At 35.0% G+C, this 19930-nt stretch overlaps 1 protein-coding gene across 1 annotated transcript; it reads left to right on the forward strand.

Annotated features, from left to right (window-relative positions):
• The first annotated feature begins 2880 nt into the window (after positions 1–2880).
• On the forward strand, positions 2881–19418 carry tnfrsf11a (tumor necrosis factor receptor superfamily, member 11a, NFKB activator). Its single transcript, XM_026200973.1, has 10 exons — positions 2881–3259; positions 7214–7286; positions 7638–7763; positions 7957–8103; positions 9659–9743; positions 10201–10277; positions 10364–10468; positions 10561–10610; positions 12946–13645; positions 18409–19418. The coding sequence occupies exons 1-10, from the start codon at positions 3185–3187 to the stop codon at positions 18693–18695; spliced, it is 1725 nt and encodes a 574-aa protein (XP_026056758.1). The 5' UTR covers positions 2881–3184; the 3' UTR covers positions 18696–19418.
• The last annotated feature ends 512 nt before the right edge of the window (positions 19419–19930 follow it).

A 19930-nucleotide genomic window follows, 5' to 3' on the forward strand; every position in this document is an offset into this window, starting at 1 on the left:
ATAACTTTGCACCAGTCTTCTGCTGTCCAATACTTGTACCTCCTGTAAAATTTCAGTCTGTCCTTGTTGTTTTTCTTGGAGAGAAGTGGCTTCTTTGCTGCCCTTCTTGACACCAGGCCGTTGTGCAAAATTCTTGGCCTCACTGTGTGTGCGGATGCTCTCACACCAACCTGCTGCCATTCCTAAGCTCTGCAGTGCTGGAGACACGGCTCCTCAGGAGGAGACGGCCCGGGCTTACTGGACACTCTGGGACATCCTGAAGATGAACCTCTCCTCTTTAAGTTCTTGATGATCTGGTAAACGGTTCTTTCAGTTGCAATATTCTTTGAAGCAGTTTCCTTGCATGTGAAGCCATTTTGATGCAAAGCGGTGATAGCTGCACGTGTTTCTTTGGAGGTAACCAAACAAGAACATAATGATTGGAAGCACTTCTTCCCTCTTTTTATAGCAATCAGTCTGTTCTTCCAATCTAATCAGTATGATAGTGATTTCACCTGACCAGTACTCATTCACACTTTCACATGTGCTGCTGATATGATAAGGCTATTAATGAAAGCTGGTCATTTAAAAAAATATATGCCAATTTATGCCAATTAAGCAAACAATGTGAACTTTGCAACTTTTCAAAACAAAATGTATATATATATATATATATATATAGTGTCATGTTCATCATATTTAGTTTCATATAAAAGCAACAGAACTGAAGTCATATCATTTTTATCAGCAGCACATAATTGAGGATAATGCGATATCCGTCTTTGATCTCATTGGTATCTGTTCCACTTGGAGAGGTCAGAACTGTCCGTCTTGACTGCGCTTATTTCATGCCTCCCCTCACTGCAGCCGCCCACTCTCGCCTATATTTCAGGCGAGGCGCATCTCAAACAAGCCTATAATTTAAAATTGGAATTTTTGGCATAACATAAATACACAGCTGCATGAAATATATATCACTGTGCAAGTAGTTTTAGGATATCAATATCAATATCAATAAAATCTTACATACCCTATATTGTGCCTTTAACCACAGTGGCAGCAGGTATGTGATAACATTTCAAATAGGAGCCTGTATTATGTCGATTCTGTCACCCATTTATATACTTTTATATAAAAAAAATGTTCTCATGTTGTTGCATCACCCTGACTTTTTTAGTTTTTATTATTTATGCTCCCCAAAACATACAATGTTTTTAATCATGAAAGCATAACATATTCACATGGGTTGGTTCAGTGTTGTTGTTTTTTTGAGCTGGAACAATCCGTCTATTGTGACATATATCTACCTGACATAGCAGCTTTGGAAGGCCTCCAGGAATTAAGGACACTATGTTCACCTGATTTGCATGTGGGGTGGTGTGGTAGCTGCATGGAGGAGAGCGCATGGATGCCAAAACATGCCCTTCAGCTTTACTGATGACTGTTATTCAAAGCAGCCAGCGGTGGCTTAAAGGAACAGACACGGCAGCTTTGTTCTTGAAAGCGAGAGGGATGGTAAATTAGTGAAACTTCTGGCAATGCTTTAAAACACCCCCACATACGTCCTTGATTCCGAAAGCATCGCTATCTGCCCCCAATCACCCACTAAGACAGATGCCAAGTGAGCAATTATGAGCTGACAGTTAAACAAGATAAGAATTACGGGCAAACAACTCATTTTATCATGAGGCCACAAACTAGTGGACCATTGCTTTCCAAATCTCATTAAAAACATTATTCATCATTTAACTACATGTTATTCTTCTGAAAACTGTGCCTGAAAAAAGTTCCTGGACCACAAAACCAATTTGAAGAAAAGGTGCATTGTTTTTTTTTTTTATCATTTGAGGTTTGGAGGAGAAATTAAGGTTTATCTGCTGAAATTAACGGGAAAATGGGATGATGTTAAGAATAGGCTTGCAAAATATTTAATGCTCAAAATATGGGGTTTGTCATAGTAAACGGTAAACTACTGTATTGGCCCTACAAACGTATTTATGAATAAATATTACACATACCAGTTTGCAATGTTTTTGTACAGCTAAAATCACTGGAAATGGCTGACAATAGAAGTCTTGCACATTCAAGTTAAAAAATGTGTGCACCTGTTAAAAAGGGTGGGCAGATACAATTAAATATTTACTCACAACAACTAGTTGTTGAACTAGTCTTTGATACAAGGCTCATCCATTTTTATAACAGATTTTATAACTATTTTATTAATTAGTTGTTGACTTTGCTTGTCTAAAGCATTGCAGATTAGTCACACTCCAGGTGGCATAGCAACCATAAACAACCTAGCTATCTGATTGGACGAAAATCTGTGTAGTGCAGGATGAGTCATCTTGTAACAGAGTTTACATAAACTAAGTTTTTACATCTTGCATTCTAAGTTTATATCTAGCAATTCTGAGTTTACTTCTCACAACTTTCTCGCAATATAAAAAACTTGGCTATAGGCTAATAGCGACTTTTTATTTCACCATTCTGCAATTCTGTCTTTGTACTTAACGAGTTTCTATCTCACAATTCAGATTTTTGTTCTCAGAATGTATACCTTTGCAGTTGTATTTTTTTTATCTGATGGCAGAAACAACCTTCCATAAGTGAGCCTATGTTCAAAAATGTTTTTAAATGATTTTAAACATTAGAATACTTTTTGTTTGATTTTAATCATATTTTGCATTAAAAGTTTTAACTTGACAGTCTAATCAAAATATGACTCGAGAAAGATATGTTCAAGGGATACAGTATTCCAGCACTGTTTCGTGTTCTCTAGCAAAATAGAGCTTCTATTTTTGATTTTGGGGGATTTATAGGAATCTCACAAATGTGTCTTCACCACACTTGGCTCTAAGCGTTAATGCTTGACGTGGCGCAGTGGCGGTGCAACTAAACTGCTTCAGTGATTGTCTGGTTATATGAACGTCACCCCGTTTATATGTGGACTACTTTGATTACGAGAAATGGGAGGAGCGTGTGAGAAACTGAGCAGCTTCCACATGACTGTAGAGCAGTGGAAACACAGGGAGAGTAGCAGTCGAGGCGTGGGTGAGTGAACATCATGGGACATGCTCTCAGCGAATGAACTACAGCAGTCTGGAGCTTCATCCTAAAGCGCGCAGACGTCTGCTTCTGAACCTCACTGGACACTACAACAGTACCCAAACTGAGATTACAGAGTCCTGTTTTAAAGTTTAGAAAAATGAGAGTGAATTTTTCAGCTAGTTGGATATTTCAAGGATGGATCACACACTTCGTTCTTGCTCTGTGCACGCAGGTAAGTTTGTTTACTATGTTTTGACAAATGATGACAACACACCAAACCTTTGCCTTTGAATTTAATAGGTAACGTTAAACCGGGAACTGAATATTATGGGGAATTATAATTTTGCACTCTGTTTAATTTTTGGCCACCACAATTCCAAACTGCCTCATTCCCCTTTGTTTATTTCAGCACATTGTTGCGAAAACGGGTTGTGTACATTAGCGATGTACGAATCGAGAATGACTCGTTCTTTTGAGTCGGATCTTTCCAATGAATCCCAAAAACCGATCGCTTGGTTCGATCTGACTGAATCGCCCCAAACGGCTTACTGTCGTGTCTACAACTTATAGCTTTTAGATGATTCGTTAGAGGCATTAGAGCAATATATGAGTAGTGAACTATATGAGTAGTTACTTCGGTAAGTTTTAACCGAATGGGGGAATGTTCAAAAGTAAAACGCATTACAAGTATGTGAATTTATTGACCGTTTTGTCATCACGCGCACGTAACGAGCTGGTTTTTAAAAAGTGAAGTGACGTTAATTATTATTTTTTTAATTTACATTGTTTGGCATTATTAAATCTTAAATTAATTATGGCTGAAAGCTTCTAACAAACTACACTCGAACGCATTAATTACAGTGAGGGCCAAATAATGACGCGATGACAGGAGAATTGATTAATCTTTTTTGAACCGGTTCATTAAAATGAACTGTTCAAAAGAACCGCTAGTTGTTGGATGTCAAGTCACTAATTTAGTCTGTTGCTCAACATTGAAAAGACATACCTAGGCAATTTTGACCGAACGTGCTCTGTAGGTTGGCAGCTCACAAAGTTTTGAGACACTTCCCCACTCTTTCCTTCCCTGCCAGATTCTGAACTTTTCCCTGAAATCTGAATTGTTGCACACTTTGAGGGGAACTCCATGTGGATGTGGCTGTTTCTGGGATTGTGCTTTGCACACTTAAGGTTAAAACAATCATGAACAGTTTTTATTTTTATTTTTATAAGAAATCATAAGATCTTTCCGCCAAATGTAAATTTGATACTGATCAAATGTAAATGATCATTACATTCCCAGGAATGGTGCAAATCTCCAGATCAAAAACTCAAAAACTCTCAAAAACATGTATTGTTCCATGCAAACATTTCGGGAAAAGCCCTAATATTGAAATTTGACAACTTCTGTTATTAATCTTAACAAATTTTACCCCCTCCCCTTTTTTTTTTCTCTAAGCCCATTTTCATTCATATTTCCATTCATTTAGTTGTTTTCTGACTTATCTAATTTTGTATCAGATCAAAATTTTAAACATGTTTTCTGTTGCTTTAACATGTAAGGTCTGAACATGTGTTTGCCAGGTTCTACAATTATAAAAGAAAATGTCAGTATATCTGGAAACTCCAGCGCTTGCCTCTTTCGACCTTTGACACTGAGGGGCATTTTCTTCAGATGATGGACAAGTGTTTTGTTAACTAATTATTCTGTTAAGCTATAATTAATTATAAATGACTTTTATTCATATATACAGTTCTAGTTTACAGTAACGCAGCAATGCAGTTTTGTTTTGCATTCATAAACAATCAATGCAAGGCAATGCACATGACTGATCTGAGTCATTAGGACTGATATCTGAGTGCCTCTGCTATATGCTGCGAGATCCTGCGAGAAAAGATCTCTCTGTGCCCGGTGCATATTTTCTAACATGTAATTTTTCAGGGCGTCTCTGACCATGATCTTATATATTTAGACAATGAAAATATGTTCTGTTGCCTGAGTATAGCCTTACATTAAAATGCAGAGGATCAGAAATGAACTCTGGACATTCCTTTGGGTTTCCTGTGTTTTTTGTCTTTCATGTGTCCATCAGAAGGTCTTTAGGTTCTTCAGAAGTGCTAGAAAAACCCTTAGAATTGTGTCTTCAGCTAAAGAAACAAAGAGGAGATTATTTTCAATGTAATTTATTGTTTAAAATTTTTTTATTACTTTTTTTTCACATTTAGACACACTGTAGTAGGACTAAATATATATCCTCAAAAGTTTGGGATCAGTAAGACTTGTAATGTTTTTTAAAGAAGTCTCTTTTCCTCATCAAGGCTGCATTTATTTGAGCAAAAATACAGAAGAAAAAAAGTTTGGGGTCAGTACATTTTTATTCTTTCTTTTTTTGAAAGAAATTAAAACTTTTATTCAGCAAGGTTGTATTCAATTGATAAGAAGTGTTAGCAAATATTTATATTGTTATAAAAAAAAATATATTTGGAATAAATGCTCTTCTTTTAAACTTTTTATTCATCAAAGAATCCAGAAGTATTGCAGTTTCTGAAAGAAAAAAATATAGATATTTGGCAGCATAACTATTGCCAACATTGATACTTCTAATAATAAATCAGCATATTAGGATGATTTCTGAAGGATGATGGAAATAGTGCTTTCCATCACAGAAATAAATGATATTTTAAAGTATATTAAAATAAAAACCATTATTATATATTATAATAAGATTTTGCAAGATTACTGTTTTTTTCAGTATTTTTGATCAAATAAATGCAGCCTTGATGGGCATAAGTGTCACATAAGATAGTGTGTGTGTGTGTGCGTGTGTATGTATATATATATATATATATATATATATATATATATATATATATATATATATAATATATATACACACACACAACTTGTTTCATTTGAATAAATTGAGTTTTCTTCCTGATGAATATGTGTTTTTTGTTTTAGTGAAGTGAAATAGTCCCTTGTTTAGACCAAACTTGTTGTCATTTGACAAATCTGATAAGGAAATGATATTTCCTCATGAATTTCCATGATACCCATGGATTTTCCTGAGATGATGGATATATTCTGTCCATAGATCCGTGATCAATTCCAGGAAACCTACATAGAAAAATGTTTGTTTCTGCTTTTTTGGTTTTTGGATTTGCTCGAGAGAGATAAAGAGAGCTCCAATATTTGATCAGTTGCCTTCTGTAGTCCCTAAACAATATTTCTCTTCCATTTATGTAATTTTAAGTTGGCTGGAATCCAAAAAAAACTAAGGCTTTGGCCATGTTGCTCATTTAAAAAGCGATTCATTTTTTCTCTATGATATGCACAAAAAGTTGAATCTGAGAATTATTTCTCTATTTTAACAGTCTACAAAAAAAGTCCTTTTCACCTCCATGAGAGCCCAGCATGCTGAGCTTGGCACTATTTTCTTTTTTATTGTCTTTTCACATGAGTGACGGCTTGATTTTCTCAGATTCGCACTGAATTAAAGGATTGCATTTAATTCTGCCCTGCTGTTAAACCGTGGAATGCTTTTGTGGTATCTGGAGGGATGTGGGTGGTGTTTTTTTTTCTGCTTTTCTTCTTGTTCTTTTTTCTTCTTCCGAGTTGGGCAATATCCCTCCACCATACACACACTCCCCCACTCTTTCATTCCCTGATGCTTTAACCACTCAAATGATCCTAATTCCATGAAGATTCTCATCCGACCAGAGCAAATGTTCAGTCAGGCCAAACGCTGTGTAGTTTTTGTGTTACAATAGAAATCACCAAGAGGACTGGAGATACAGTGACCCCGAAAAAATATTTGAACGCTTTAGCCAAACTCAAAATGCCATTGTATCAGATTGCGAAATAAGCAACTGGCATTCATTTTTCAAGTAAAATAAATGTAGTGTTCAGAACTGACTGGTCAAACATTACTCCAGTCTTCAGAGATTATTCTCAAATGCTGATTTGAAACAAACATTTGTTATTATGAGTTAAAAAAGAAACTGTGCTTCTCCCATGGTGAACATCTGTAACTAAAATCCTCCCATGGGTGAACTGTGAAACTCTCGAATCGATCTATCTTTCGGTCTCATCTGTTGAAGTGATGTGTTGCGGTAGTTTGATCACAAGCATTTTATCATATAAGAGCCACTACGTTTGTTGAACTAATGTTGTAACTCTTAATTTCAGGCAGGACTGGCCAAAAGCTGCCAACAAAATGAATATAAGCACAACGGGGGATGCTGCAGAAAATGTGAACCAGGTGAGCAGCAATACAGTCTACTATGTAGAAGACACTATAAAGCAATCCATTCATTTATTTTATGGTGTGTGAGTGAAGCCTGTCTGGGAAAACTAAGATCAGGTCTAAATATACTTGTTTTTTTCCCGTTTAAAAAGCAGAAGGATAAGAAAAGAGGAAGAGGCCTACACACACACACACACACACACACACAAACTATAACCTATGATGACTTCCACTATCCACTATACAGTTCAAAGAATATCATCTTTTGCAACATGGACTCACTGACCTTTTCCAATGAGCAAAACAGCAAGCATGTTTACGTCTTTAGATGAGCAAACTTATTGCACAATGTTTATTTCAATGCAGGAAAATACCTTTTCGCTCATTGTGATGGCAGTTCGAGCACAAAGTGCCTTGATTGTGGCCGTGAAGAATACCAGCCGGACTGGAACAGTGACTCTAAATGTATTCCTCAGAAGTTCTGCGATGAAGGTCAGTGTCACTTAGGGTTTTTCTCAGTAGCTTTGGTGCATTTCTGTTCATTGACATAAATAATTATTTGCAAATATTAAGGATGATTCAAGAAATGCACCAAAGCGACTGAGAAACACTGTAATATGTGTAAAGAAAGAATATTGATTAAATGCGGATTATATTTTGACCACGCAATTATCATTCTCTGCAGGTAAAGGGTTTAACCGCACTCGTCCACACAACCCTAAAGCGCCTGAACCGTGTCGGTGCAAGCAGGGTTTCCACTGCTCTCTGATCAACTGCGAATACTGTGAGGCCATTAAAAAATGTCCTGCAGGAGAAGGAGTCGTAATGGGCGGTAAGAAGTGCACAGATTTGACAATAAAAAAGATTATTCTGGGGCAAAATATTGATAAAGGGATAGATTGTGACATAAATAACATGAAGGTGAGTAGATGATGACAGAATATTCATTTTAGGGTGAACTATCCCTTTTATGCGTTTATTCAGAAGTTTAAATTGGGAGACATTAATCATATGCCTTGTAGGTAGATGAAGTGGACCCGTGATTGAGAGTGCAGTAAATCAGATGTTCCAGCTCTGTGGTTTTGAGCTCAAGATTTAGTGCCAAATGGAAAGGAACATTATAATACAGTTCACAGAAATGGATCTGGACACGCTGTAGTTTACAATTTATCTTTAGCATCTTGACATTTACAGAACACTGTAATTAACATTTAAAAGCATCACAAGGCTTTCTATAACTTTCTTTTATACTCTAGGTGGATGGATGGATGGATGGAAGGATTGAGAAATAATGGATGGATGGATGGATGGATAGATAGATAGATAGATAGATAGATAGATAGATAGATAGATAGATAGATAGATAGATAGATAGATAGATAGATAGATTGCTTGATAAAACAATAGATGGATTGAGAAAACGTTAGACATAGATAGATAGATAGATAGATAGATAGATAGATAGAGAAAACAATAGAGAAAACAATAGATAGATAGATAGATAGATAGATGGATAGATGGATAGATACATAGATAGATAGATGGATTGATTGAGAAAATTATAGATAGATAGATAAATAGATAGATAGAGAAAACAATAGATAGATAGATGATAGATAGATAGATAGATAGATAGATAGATAGATAGATAGATAGATAGATAGATAGATAGAGAAAACAATAGACAGACAGACAGACAGATAGATAGATAGATAGATAGATAGATAGATAGATGGATAGATGGATTGAGAAAATGATAGATAGATAGAGAGATAGATTGAGAAAATGATAGATAGATAGATAGATAGATAGATAGATAGATAGATAGATAGATAGATAGATAGATAGATAGATAGATAGAGAAAACAATAGATAGACAGATAGATAGATGGATAGCTGGATTGAGAAAACAATAGATAGACAGATAGATGGATAGATGGATTGAGAAAATGATAGATAGAGAGAGAGATAGATTGAGAAAATGATAGATAGATAGATAGATAGATAGATAGATAGATAGATAGATAGATAGATAGATGGATTGAGAAAATGATAATAATGATAATAATGATATGATAATAATAATGTTAGATAAATCAATAAATATATAGATAGTAAGCATAGATTGGTGGATAGACAGATAGAACAATAGGTGGATAAAATGATGGATAGATAAAATGGTAGATAGAAAGTTGATGATGATGGATGAATGGATGACAGATGTATACAACGATGCATGGATGGATAGTAACTGTGACGCTTAAAACAGAAACACAAATGAGAAGGAAAATAAATGCAATTCAAGTTTTTGGGGGGGATAAATACTTGTACAAATGTGTTCATTCATCTATTGATAGTATAATTCTTTATCGCTCTCTTTTTTGTAGAGATGGACAGAGCTTCCTGTGTGCATTGTCAGTATGGATATTTCTCAGATTCCCTTTCAACAGAAGCCTGCAAGAAATGGACCGAGTGAGTATGCCTCTTATCTAAGCTTAAAAAGTCAATACAATAACAACTCCATAGGTTTAACAACAACTGGGAGTGTGTGCCACAAACTGAGTCACACACACACACACACACACACAACTGTTCTTTAACTAGACTCATTTGCAAAGTCACAGCTCTCATTCTAACAGGCGTTGTTTGTCTGGGGAAGGTCTCAGGCCATTTTTAAAAGCCCCCGCAGTCTTACCGCATTGTGGTATTATGATTAATTTCTCCACCACTTCCCCTAGAAAGAGCCCCTTTTCTTTATGCTCTTTGTATTTGCGGTTCCTCTTACAAGAGAAAATTGGGACCAAACAAACCAGAAGTGACCAGACTGTTGGGCTGCCCTTTGTTGATGCGTCTAATTCTCTTCCAGTTGTAAAGCTTACAGTATTTCCTAAGCATATTCATTGTGTTGATATATCTAATTCTCTTCCAGTTGTAAAGCTATCGGCAAGACGGAGAAACAGCCAGGAAGCTCTATATCAGATGTGATGTGTGGAGTCCATTCTCCTGGTAAGTTATTTCAAATGTTTTGTATTTGTTGAATTGAATTCCCCTTCACAGAGTGGTGTGATGAATAAACCTCCTCATCTTCTCAGTGATGACCCCCTGGGTGGTGGTGGCCATCCTCTTGGTCATCATCATGGTATCGCTGGTTGTTCTATTCTTGTTTTGCTGCAAGGACAAGCTGAACTTCCTCTCAGGTAAATTTAGTTCTGGGTCATGTTTGTTTGCTACAGTTTGCGGTAGATTCTTGTCTATGTTGTTGATTAAAGTGTATTTCCTAACTCCACAGTAAATTTACGCACCTGCGTCCAAAACCTGAAAGGAAGTAGGAATCAACAGGTAAGGAAGTATATCTTAAAACTCTAACGATAACTATATTAGCGTCCACAATAACAGACTTTAACATTCTGTTTATTTTAAGAACACATAGAAGAAACATTATTTTAAATGCACTTTTTTTTTTGATTGGCAGTCACTGTTTTTATCAGTTATCAGCTGGAAATAATTATTCTGAAAGTGACTCGAACAATATTGTGTAATTGTTATAACTGTGGTGTGGACTGCCCTATTATCATAAAATGATGATTACCAACCATCATACTTCCTTCAAATGCTGTCCTATTTATTTTATTTTAAATCATTGTCTTCTAAAACAGTTAATTTATACATGTTTGTTTTTTTATAAAACGGTCATACATTTTTATATTTTTCAACCAAAAGCATATTTGATCAGAAACTTCTTATTAATGACTGAATGTTAAAACAAATTTAGTTTTGATTGTAACAAATACTAATTACAATTACTTAATTTATACTTTTTTTTTTAAATAAAGAAATTGAGAAATAATTAAGAAAAAACTACGCAATGTTGGAATGCAATGGAATTTGATTTTAGTTTATCATTGTATGAAATTTATGAAAATATATAATCTTATATTATAATCTTTATATACAGCGGGGAAAATAAGTATTTGACACATCAGCATTATTATCAGTAAGGGGGTTTCTAAGTGGGCTATTAACACAATTCACACCAGATGTAGCCATCAAGTCAAATATTGAATTCATATAAAGAAATCAGAACATTTAAATGTACAAGTTGAGTCAAAATAAATAAAGTGAAATGACACAGGGAATAAGTATTGAACACACTTTAATATTTTGTAGAAAAGCCTTTGTTGGTGATTACAGATTCTAGACTCCTCTTGTATGGAAAGACCAGTCATCTGCATCGCTCAGGATTGATTCTGGCCCATTCTTCCACACAAATGGTCTTTAAATCTTGAAGGTTCCTTGGGCCTCTTTTATGAACTTTGTTTTTCAGTCTCTCCATAGATTTTCTATGGGATTTAGGTCAGGTGATTGACTGGGCCATTCAAGCAACTTGATTTTCTTTCTTTGAAACCACTTTATTGTTTTCTTGGCCTTGTGTTTGGGATCATTGTCTTGCTGAAATGTCCACCCTCTTTTCATTTTCAGCTTTCTGATAGATGGCAGACAAGATTTGAATATTTAGAATGTCCCGGTACCGAGCCTCAACATGCTTTTGTTCAGCAATAGAGTCTTGCGTGGTGAGCGTGCATGGATGCAATGGCGGTTCAGTGCATTGCTTATACTTTTCTTTGAAACAACAGTACCTGCTGATGCAAGGTCTTCCTGAAGTTCTACCCGAGTGGTTCTTGGCTCTTGGAGAACTCTCCTGATTATTCTTTGAACTCCTCGGACAGGGATCTTACGTGGAGCACCTGATCGTGGCCGGTTTATGGTGAACTGATGTTCTTTCCATTTCTGGATAATGGCCCCCACAGTGCTCACAGGAACATTCAGCATTCTGGAAATGTGCCTATAACCATTCCCATCAAAATGCTTTTCAGCGATAAGATTACGAAGATCTTGAGAGAGTTCTTTGCTTTTACCCATCATGAAGTCTTTCCTGTGTGCCTCCTGGGTAATGAGAAGCCTTCATAGGCCATCAATTAGGACTAAAGCAGCTGATATCAATTAGTACTGATAGGGGGCAGGGTTTCTCTCTCAATACTGACAGATTTCATGTGATCACCTGACTTTCTATGCCATTTTGCACCTAGTTATCTTCATGTGTTCAATACTTACTCCCGGTGTCAATTTTGTGTCAATAGCCCACTTAGAAATCCCCTTACTGATAAAAATGCTGATGTGTCAAATACTTATTTTCCCCGCTGTATGTGTGTACACACACACACACACACACACACACACACATATGTATATAAACATTTATTTGTGTATTTATTTTTTTTATGTATTATTTCTATACTTTTTACTTGCATAAACATTCACTATTAAGTATAGAAAGATATTAAATTTTAAAGATGAAATAAAAGGGTTCATCAATAGTGTATATGTTTTTCTAGAAACTTCAGTGCCAAAATTTATACTAATATATCTTCATATATAATTTTACAAAATGCATTTTTGACACTTATGATACTCTAAGTCCAAAATTACCTGACCCAATAAATGTGCATTTCAAAAGTTTCCATTACTAAAATTACTCAAATGTGTGTATTTTTAGAAATGTTTATGTATCTCTTCTGGGTCAGAATGGACCTTAATGCATTATGAGGGCTAAAACTTTATAGTTATTGATGTAGTTTTCATACTACAGGCCCACACTGATCTGACTTTCTTTTAGGAACCTATGACTTCATACCACGGTGGAAACGGTCCACAAACCCTCCCTTTGATTTGCCAAGAACGAACCCCGCCAGAGTCCCTGATCACGTGTCCCAGCACCCAATTAACCATTCTTGATGAAACATCGACTTGCACGGACCAAGAACAAGACCAAGACCGAGCTGAAACCTCGTCAGGCAGCTCCAGCGAGGACTCCGGAGGTGGGTCTGCGTCTCCTCTGTCGGGCAGCTCCTGCAGCTGTGTAATTTCAATGAAGGAGCCCATAGAGGTCGGAGAGAATGAGGACTGCAGTCAGCTGGTGGCCACGGGTTTGGCGACATGCTGCTCTTGCAGGCCAGGAGACGCCATCGGAGAAAACGTGCAGGTGGTCAGCCTGAAAGAGCCTCTGCTGTGTGAGAGCTGCTCGTCGGACGTCCTGCTGGATCTGCAGTACTCCCATGAGCTGTATCTGGACTACAGCAGCCCTTCTGGCAAAGAAGCCATGTCAGAGATGAGAGGCGTCCAAGGGGACCAAGATCCAGTCGCGGGGCTGTATAGACAGAACGAACCTTGTTGCTGCAGCATAGACTCCACCACCGTACCTCCTCTGCCGTCTGTCAGCGCTAATGACCAGGGCCTCTCGCTGATCCACAGCGATGACCACAAACTGTCCGACCCCGACTTCCAGAACCAGTGCTCAGAATCAGCTCTCACATCAGGTAAGACATTAACACATGTGGAAATAGTGTCAAAACAAATGAAAAGCTGTCTGTGCATCTGAGCTATTTGAAGCTGTTGCTTCATAGTGCAGTACCCATGAATCTGTTCAAATCTTTAGCACATGTGTTTGTGTCAGATTTACAGGCACTGCCGTGCGTTCTTTTCCAGTTGGACAGATACAATATGATATTATGAAAGATGGGAAATGATCAGCAGCCTCAGTAATAGCAGGTCAAAAATGCACAGAGAGATCATGTAACAGATGGCCAAGCTAATAAACTGGTAGCACACTGTTGTATCGGGCTGATGTGTTGCACTGGTTTTCTGGCCATATATCACATATCAGCAATGATGGATCCCTGTGTAAACTTTTAATTAAAGGTGCTAAAATGCAACCCTTATAAAATATGATTCTTTCTTTACTAATGGTTATAGCAAACATTAATAAATTCCTATATATATATATATATTAGTGCTGTCAAATTATTATTCGAGATTAATCGCATCCAAAATAAAAAGTTCCGTATACTGTGTATATTTATCATGTTTCTATAAATACAAACACATGCATGTATATATTTAAGAAAAATATGTTATGTTTATATATTAAACATATTTAAATAGAATATAAAATAAAAGATTACGAATATATAAACCTATACACTCTATGTGTGTGTATAATTTCTACATAATAAATGTACACTGTACATATACATATATAATGTAAACAAAAACTTTTATTTTGGATGTGATTAATTGCGATTAATCATTTGACAGCATATATTTGCATATACATATATAATATATTTATAAATTATAAATATAAATATAATTATATGGGAGGATAGGATTCAAGTATATATATATGTGTGTGTGTGTGTGTGTGTGTGTGTGTGTGTGTGTGTGTGTCTGTATAAATAATATATAAATGTATTACAAATATATTGGACCCACTTTATATTAAGTGGCCTTAACTACTATGTACTTACATTTTAATTAATAATTTAGTACAATGTACTTATTGTGTACATACATGTTTTTACATTGTACTTATATTTAAAAAAAAAACTACATTTAATTACATCTGTATTTAATTTCTGTAATTACATTTATAATTACACTGTTGACCCATACTTTACACCTTAACCCACCCTTAAACTTACCCATACCTCCAACCCTCTCCCTAACCTTACCCCTATCCCATCTCATCTCAATAGCAGCAAAAGTGTTTTACAATACAATATGAACACAATAAGTACATTGGACTTATTTTTTTATGTAAGTACATAGTAGTTAAGGCCACCTAATATAAAGTGGGACCAATATATTTAATCTAATGTAACCTATATATAATCTACATATTAATAAATTATAAATATGATTGTATTTATATTGGGGAAAGGATGAAAGGACGCATTGAATTGTTTGAAAATGACAGGAAAGACATTAAAATGTTACAAAAGATTGTATTTACAATAAATGTTGTTCTTTTGAACATTCTGTTAATCAAAGAATCATGGATCCACAAACATATTAAGCAGTATAATTGTTTTCTATATTGATTATGATAATATATGTTTCTTGAGCACCAAGTCAGCATATTAGAATGTTTTCTGAAGACTGAATGTGACGCTGAAGACTGTGATGCTGAAAAGTCAGCTTTGCATCACAGGAATAAACTGCATTTAAAAAAATATATTTAAATAGAAAACAGTTATTTTAATTTGCTATAATAATATAAACACTCAAAGTTTTGAACTGTAGTGTATATCTTTTAAATAATCTTAAACATTCACAAAATAAATCCTTACACTTCAATAACACATTACTTAACAGTGTCTGTGTAACTCGTATTCCATCCTCTTGATATTAATAGCATCTCCGCAGAGGGGTTACACAATATTTACACATGTCTTTCATTAGTGTTCTTCAGTAATATCTTATAAATGTAAATACACAGTAACCTGAACACTAAAATAAAGTGTCATGTCTTGTAGTAATAATTAGAATAAGCACTTTCAGGTCATGTGCGTTCCAGTAAGTCGTTTTCGTGAAAATATGGCAGACAGCCACCGCAAAGAGTGGGTGTAGGGTCCTTTATGGACCAGCGGTAAAATGACTAAAAGATGTGTGAAACATGAGTCATTTATAGTCTGTGTGTATATTCAGAGGAAAAATAGGAACCATACATCTTCTCATGTAGAATTTTTAAGTGGAAGGAAGCAGATTTGTTGCTCAAGAGGAGTCGACACAAAAACTGCTGTTCAGTGCTGACATGGCATTATTAGCTTCCAGTTTATAATGTAGACTATTTATGTGAACCACTAACTTCTAAAGTAGTAGTTTAGTGTATTCACATGTTTCAGCAAGACTACAAAGAAGTTTGCCTTGTACGAGTGGAAAATACAAATCTGGTTGCAACACATACACACACACACAAACACACACATATATTAGGGGTGGCACAGTTCAACTTTTTCATGGTTTGGTTTGTTTCACGGTTTTAGAGCCACGGTTTCGGTACAGTTCGGTATGTGCTATGTTTATTTAAAAAAAAAAATACTTTCTTAAAAAAAAAAAAAAAAAAAAAAAGAATATTCTATCCAATTACAAGCAACAGCACAAAAACATACAATAGAGTAAAGATATAAAAAAAATACATTTTCTGTTTTTTAAAGTTTTTTAGTTGGGTCTAGCAAGTTTTTAGGTACAGAAATTGAATAAAGTGATCAAATGTAAAACAGCATTGCATATTTGACTGTATAAATTAAAGATTATTCTTTATTTCTTAAGTTATAAAAGCTTTTTAATCAAGAGCAGTGAGTGATTTCTTTTTGTTGCTGTATAAAGACTGTCACTTTAAGAGAATACACTGATACATCAGTATCAGTTCAGCTGGCTATGTCTGACGGGCATTTTGACATAAATTTTGTCTGAATTTGTCCATTTAAACACAATACTTACGAGAGAGCTTAATATTTGCGCGCGTTCTGAGGCATGGGTTTGCCCGCTTTGGATGAGCGCACGCACAAACCTTTTCATTTTGCGCGCGAGCTCGCGTAGCCTGGTAATACCAGACTCTGCTACTTCACTTTGCTACTTCACTTTGCTTTGAGTACAGAAGCGAAATGAAATTGAGCGGAAGTAGGAAGTCTGACGTAGTCAGGCTAGAGCTCGCGTACTTTGGATCTTAAATGTTTAAACTGGCAAAGCTTAAATGAGTTTAGTTTAAACACATATTAACGTGTGCTATTCGGGTCTCTGAATCTGTGCGCGCGTTAACAGCACCCGGATGATGACGGAATAAATGACTGTTCATGTTCCAGCACAGGGCGTTCGCTTTGAACAAGAGTGAATGATTTGTCCAGGGTTATTTATATATATATATATATATATATATATATATATATATATATATATATATATATATATATATATATATATATATATATATATATATATATATAGTAATACTGTCATCGCATCCAAAATAAAAGTTTTTGTTTAAGTAATATGTGTGTGTACTGTGTATATTTATTTTATATAAATACACACACATAAAGCATTTATATAATGTATATTTGTATAAAATACTAAAGTAATGACATTATAACATGTATATATTTATTTTCATGTAAATTATATGTATATTTAATATAAAAAAGTAAGATGTCTTTCTTAAATATATACATGCATGCGTATGTATGTATATATGCATAATAAATATACACAGTACACACACATATATAATGTAAACAAAAACTTTTATTTTGGATGTGATTCATCGCGATTCATCATTTGACAGCATTAATATTGACAGCATTAATATATATATTACACACACACACACACACACACACACACACACATACATTTATTTCTTTATATTTTATTTTCTTTCAGCTAGTATCAAAATGTTGCTCCTATTTGTTAAGTTACAGTTGAAGTACTAAAATACTAAACAAAATATAAAAGATCTATAATAAAAAGTAAAACCTAATACAAGCTAATACAAAAATGTCAACAACAAAACAAAATTACTATAACTAAAATGAAAACAGGAAATATAAAAAAATTACTAAAATAACGAAAAAGTTAAACATAATGGTAACTACATAACAACACAACAAAATCTAATAAAAACGACAAAAACAAAACAAAATTGCTAAAACTTTCAAATTAAAACTGATACAGATAATATAAAAAATACTAAAATAATGACATACAAAGAAAATAAAAGCTAATAAAAATGACAAAAACACAATAAAATTGCCAAAACATAACATAAATTAAAAATTAAGACAGAAAATATATAAACTAATAAAATAACTTCAAAAATAAAACTAAAAAAAAAGAACTAAGATAAAACACAAAACAAAATCTAAAGCAAAATACAAAAAATAATAAAACAAATATAATTTAATTAATAATACAAACTGTATAGACATTAAAATAAAACAAAAACTAATAAAAATGTTAAAAAAAAACTGAATGGAATGAATGAAAACAGAAAATATAAAATTACTAAAATAACTAAAAACTTAAACTTGATCAAACTAAATGGGCATATTAAAGAATACAAACTAATAAAAATGACAACAACAACAACAAAAATATTAAATATATAAATAAATGATACTAAAATAACTGGTGTTAATTTGTCTCCAGGAAAGGAATGAATATTTAGTTCATGGAAATATAGTGTACTGTTTCTGCCAGCTTCCGCTAACACTGGTTCTGATGCGTTGTCTATTTTTGGCAGGTCAGGTGACAGGAAACAACAACACTACTTTTATCTCCAGCGGGCAGGTGATGAACTTCAGCGGTGAGGTCATCGTGGTGTACGTCAGTCAAACGTCACTGGGGAGCAGCGGAGGAACAGACGAACCCTTCAGCTGCCCGGTTCAGGAACAATCCAATGATGACAGTTTTCAAAGCGAGCCCAAATCTAACCTAACCACAACACCGCAGGCCAAGAGCAGGAACGGACACCTGGAAAAACACCTGCCCGTGCAGGAAATGACCAACGACTGGTCCTGGCAGAAATAAAAAGCTGCAAACATCTCCTAATAGACTGGAATTGACTTTGCCTTCTTTTTAAATGATAACTATTGATTAATAATGGGCCTACGACAGCCTGTATAGCAACTAGAGTGCTATTTCATGAAAAAATGCTATGCATTTGTTGACCTATGTATTTATATCATATAAATTAGGTACTTCTTGTCAGTCAGCTTTGAGAGGAGCTCACTCTAATAGATCGGGTGACAGTAAAAGTCAAGAACATTGACCCCAGAATGTCTCATTTTCAGAGAACCTCTATGTTGAGGAGCCAAATATAGAGCGGCTTGGTGCGACAAGAAGCCAAACTCAGGCCAAAGACGATGAAAACGCAGCCAGATGAAGCACAAACACATCCACCACAAGAAAAGTGCCATGTTTTTTTTTTTTGTTTTTTTTGTCATCCATTTCTCTCGGCCTTCTGAAACCGAGCAAGCACATCGTGCCTTAAGTCCAGAACCATTTTTGGATGTTAGTAACATGGAAATGAGAAATGGGGGTTTTGCTGTGTTTATATATTTTAAAAAAGTTAATTTGTAAATGTTAATTTTTGTTTTTTGGTTATTTATCGTGCCTTTTTTGTGCCGCTAATCTGACAAGGCAATCTGACTGGAGCAGAGCTTAATCACGAACATTATTATATATAACGTTAGTGATTGAAAATCGATGTTTCTCCACCCATTACTGTAAATAAAGCTTGTTTGTATGAAACAATTTCTTCCCCTTAAATGAGTGATGGTATGAGAAAGGTATTTGATTTAGTGATAAGCAGTGTTTACTGCTTGTGTCTCACTAACCACATGTGCAGTAAAACCTCTGTATTTGAGAAAAACCAATGTTGATATAAAGCCTTTCTAAATAGCGGGGAATGGCTAGCAGCTGTCGCGAGCTCAATGCAAACATATAGTCAGGAGCCGCGTGAGGTGAGAGTTCCGCCGAAGGCTGCTGGATGTTTAGCTGTGATTGGAATAATCATGAGTCTGGGATGGCAACAGAAACAAACACTGAGAAGTGTTGTTGAGTCCAGTCTGCCAAAAACAGGAAGTTCTGACTGGTTTAATGTGGTTCTGCTCAAAGAGCCTCAGGCACATTTGGTAACTCGTGACTAGTAATGACTGTTGGATTTTAGCGCCATCTAGTGGAGCGCTACTGTAAGGAAAGTACGGGTTATTCAACTTTTGCCAAAATGATGATTAGAGTAATAATAAATGCATTTGTATTTA

This window comes from Carassius auratus, chromosome 24 (genome assembly GCF_003368295.1).
Source record: "Carassius auratus strain Wakin chromosome 24, ASM336829v1, whole genome shotgun sequence".
Taxonomy (NCBI): Eukaryota; Metazoa; Chordata; class Actinopteri; order Cypriniformes; family Cyprinidae; genus Carassius; species Carassius auratus.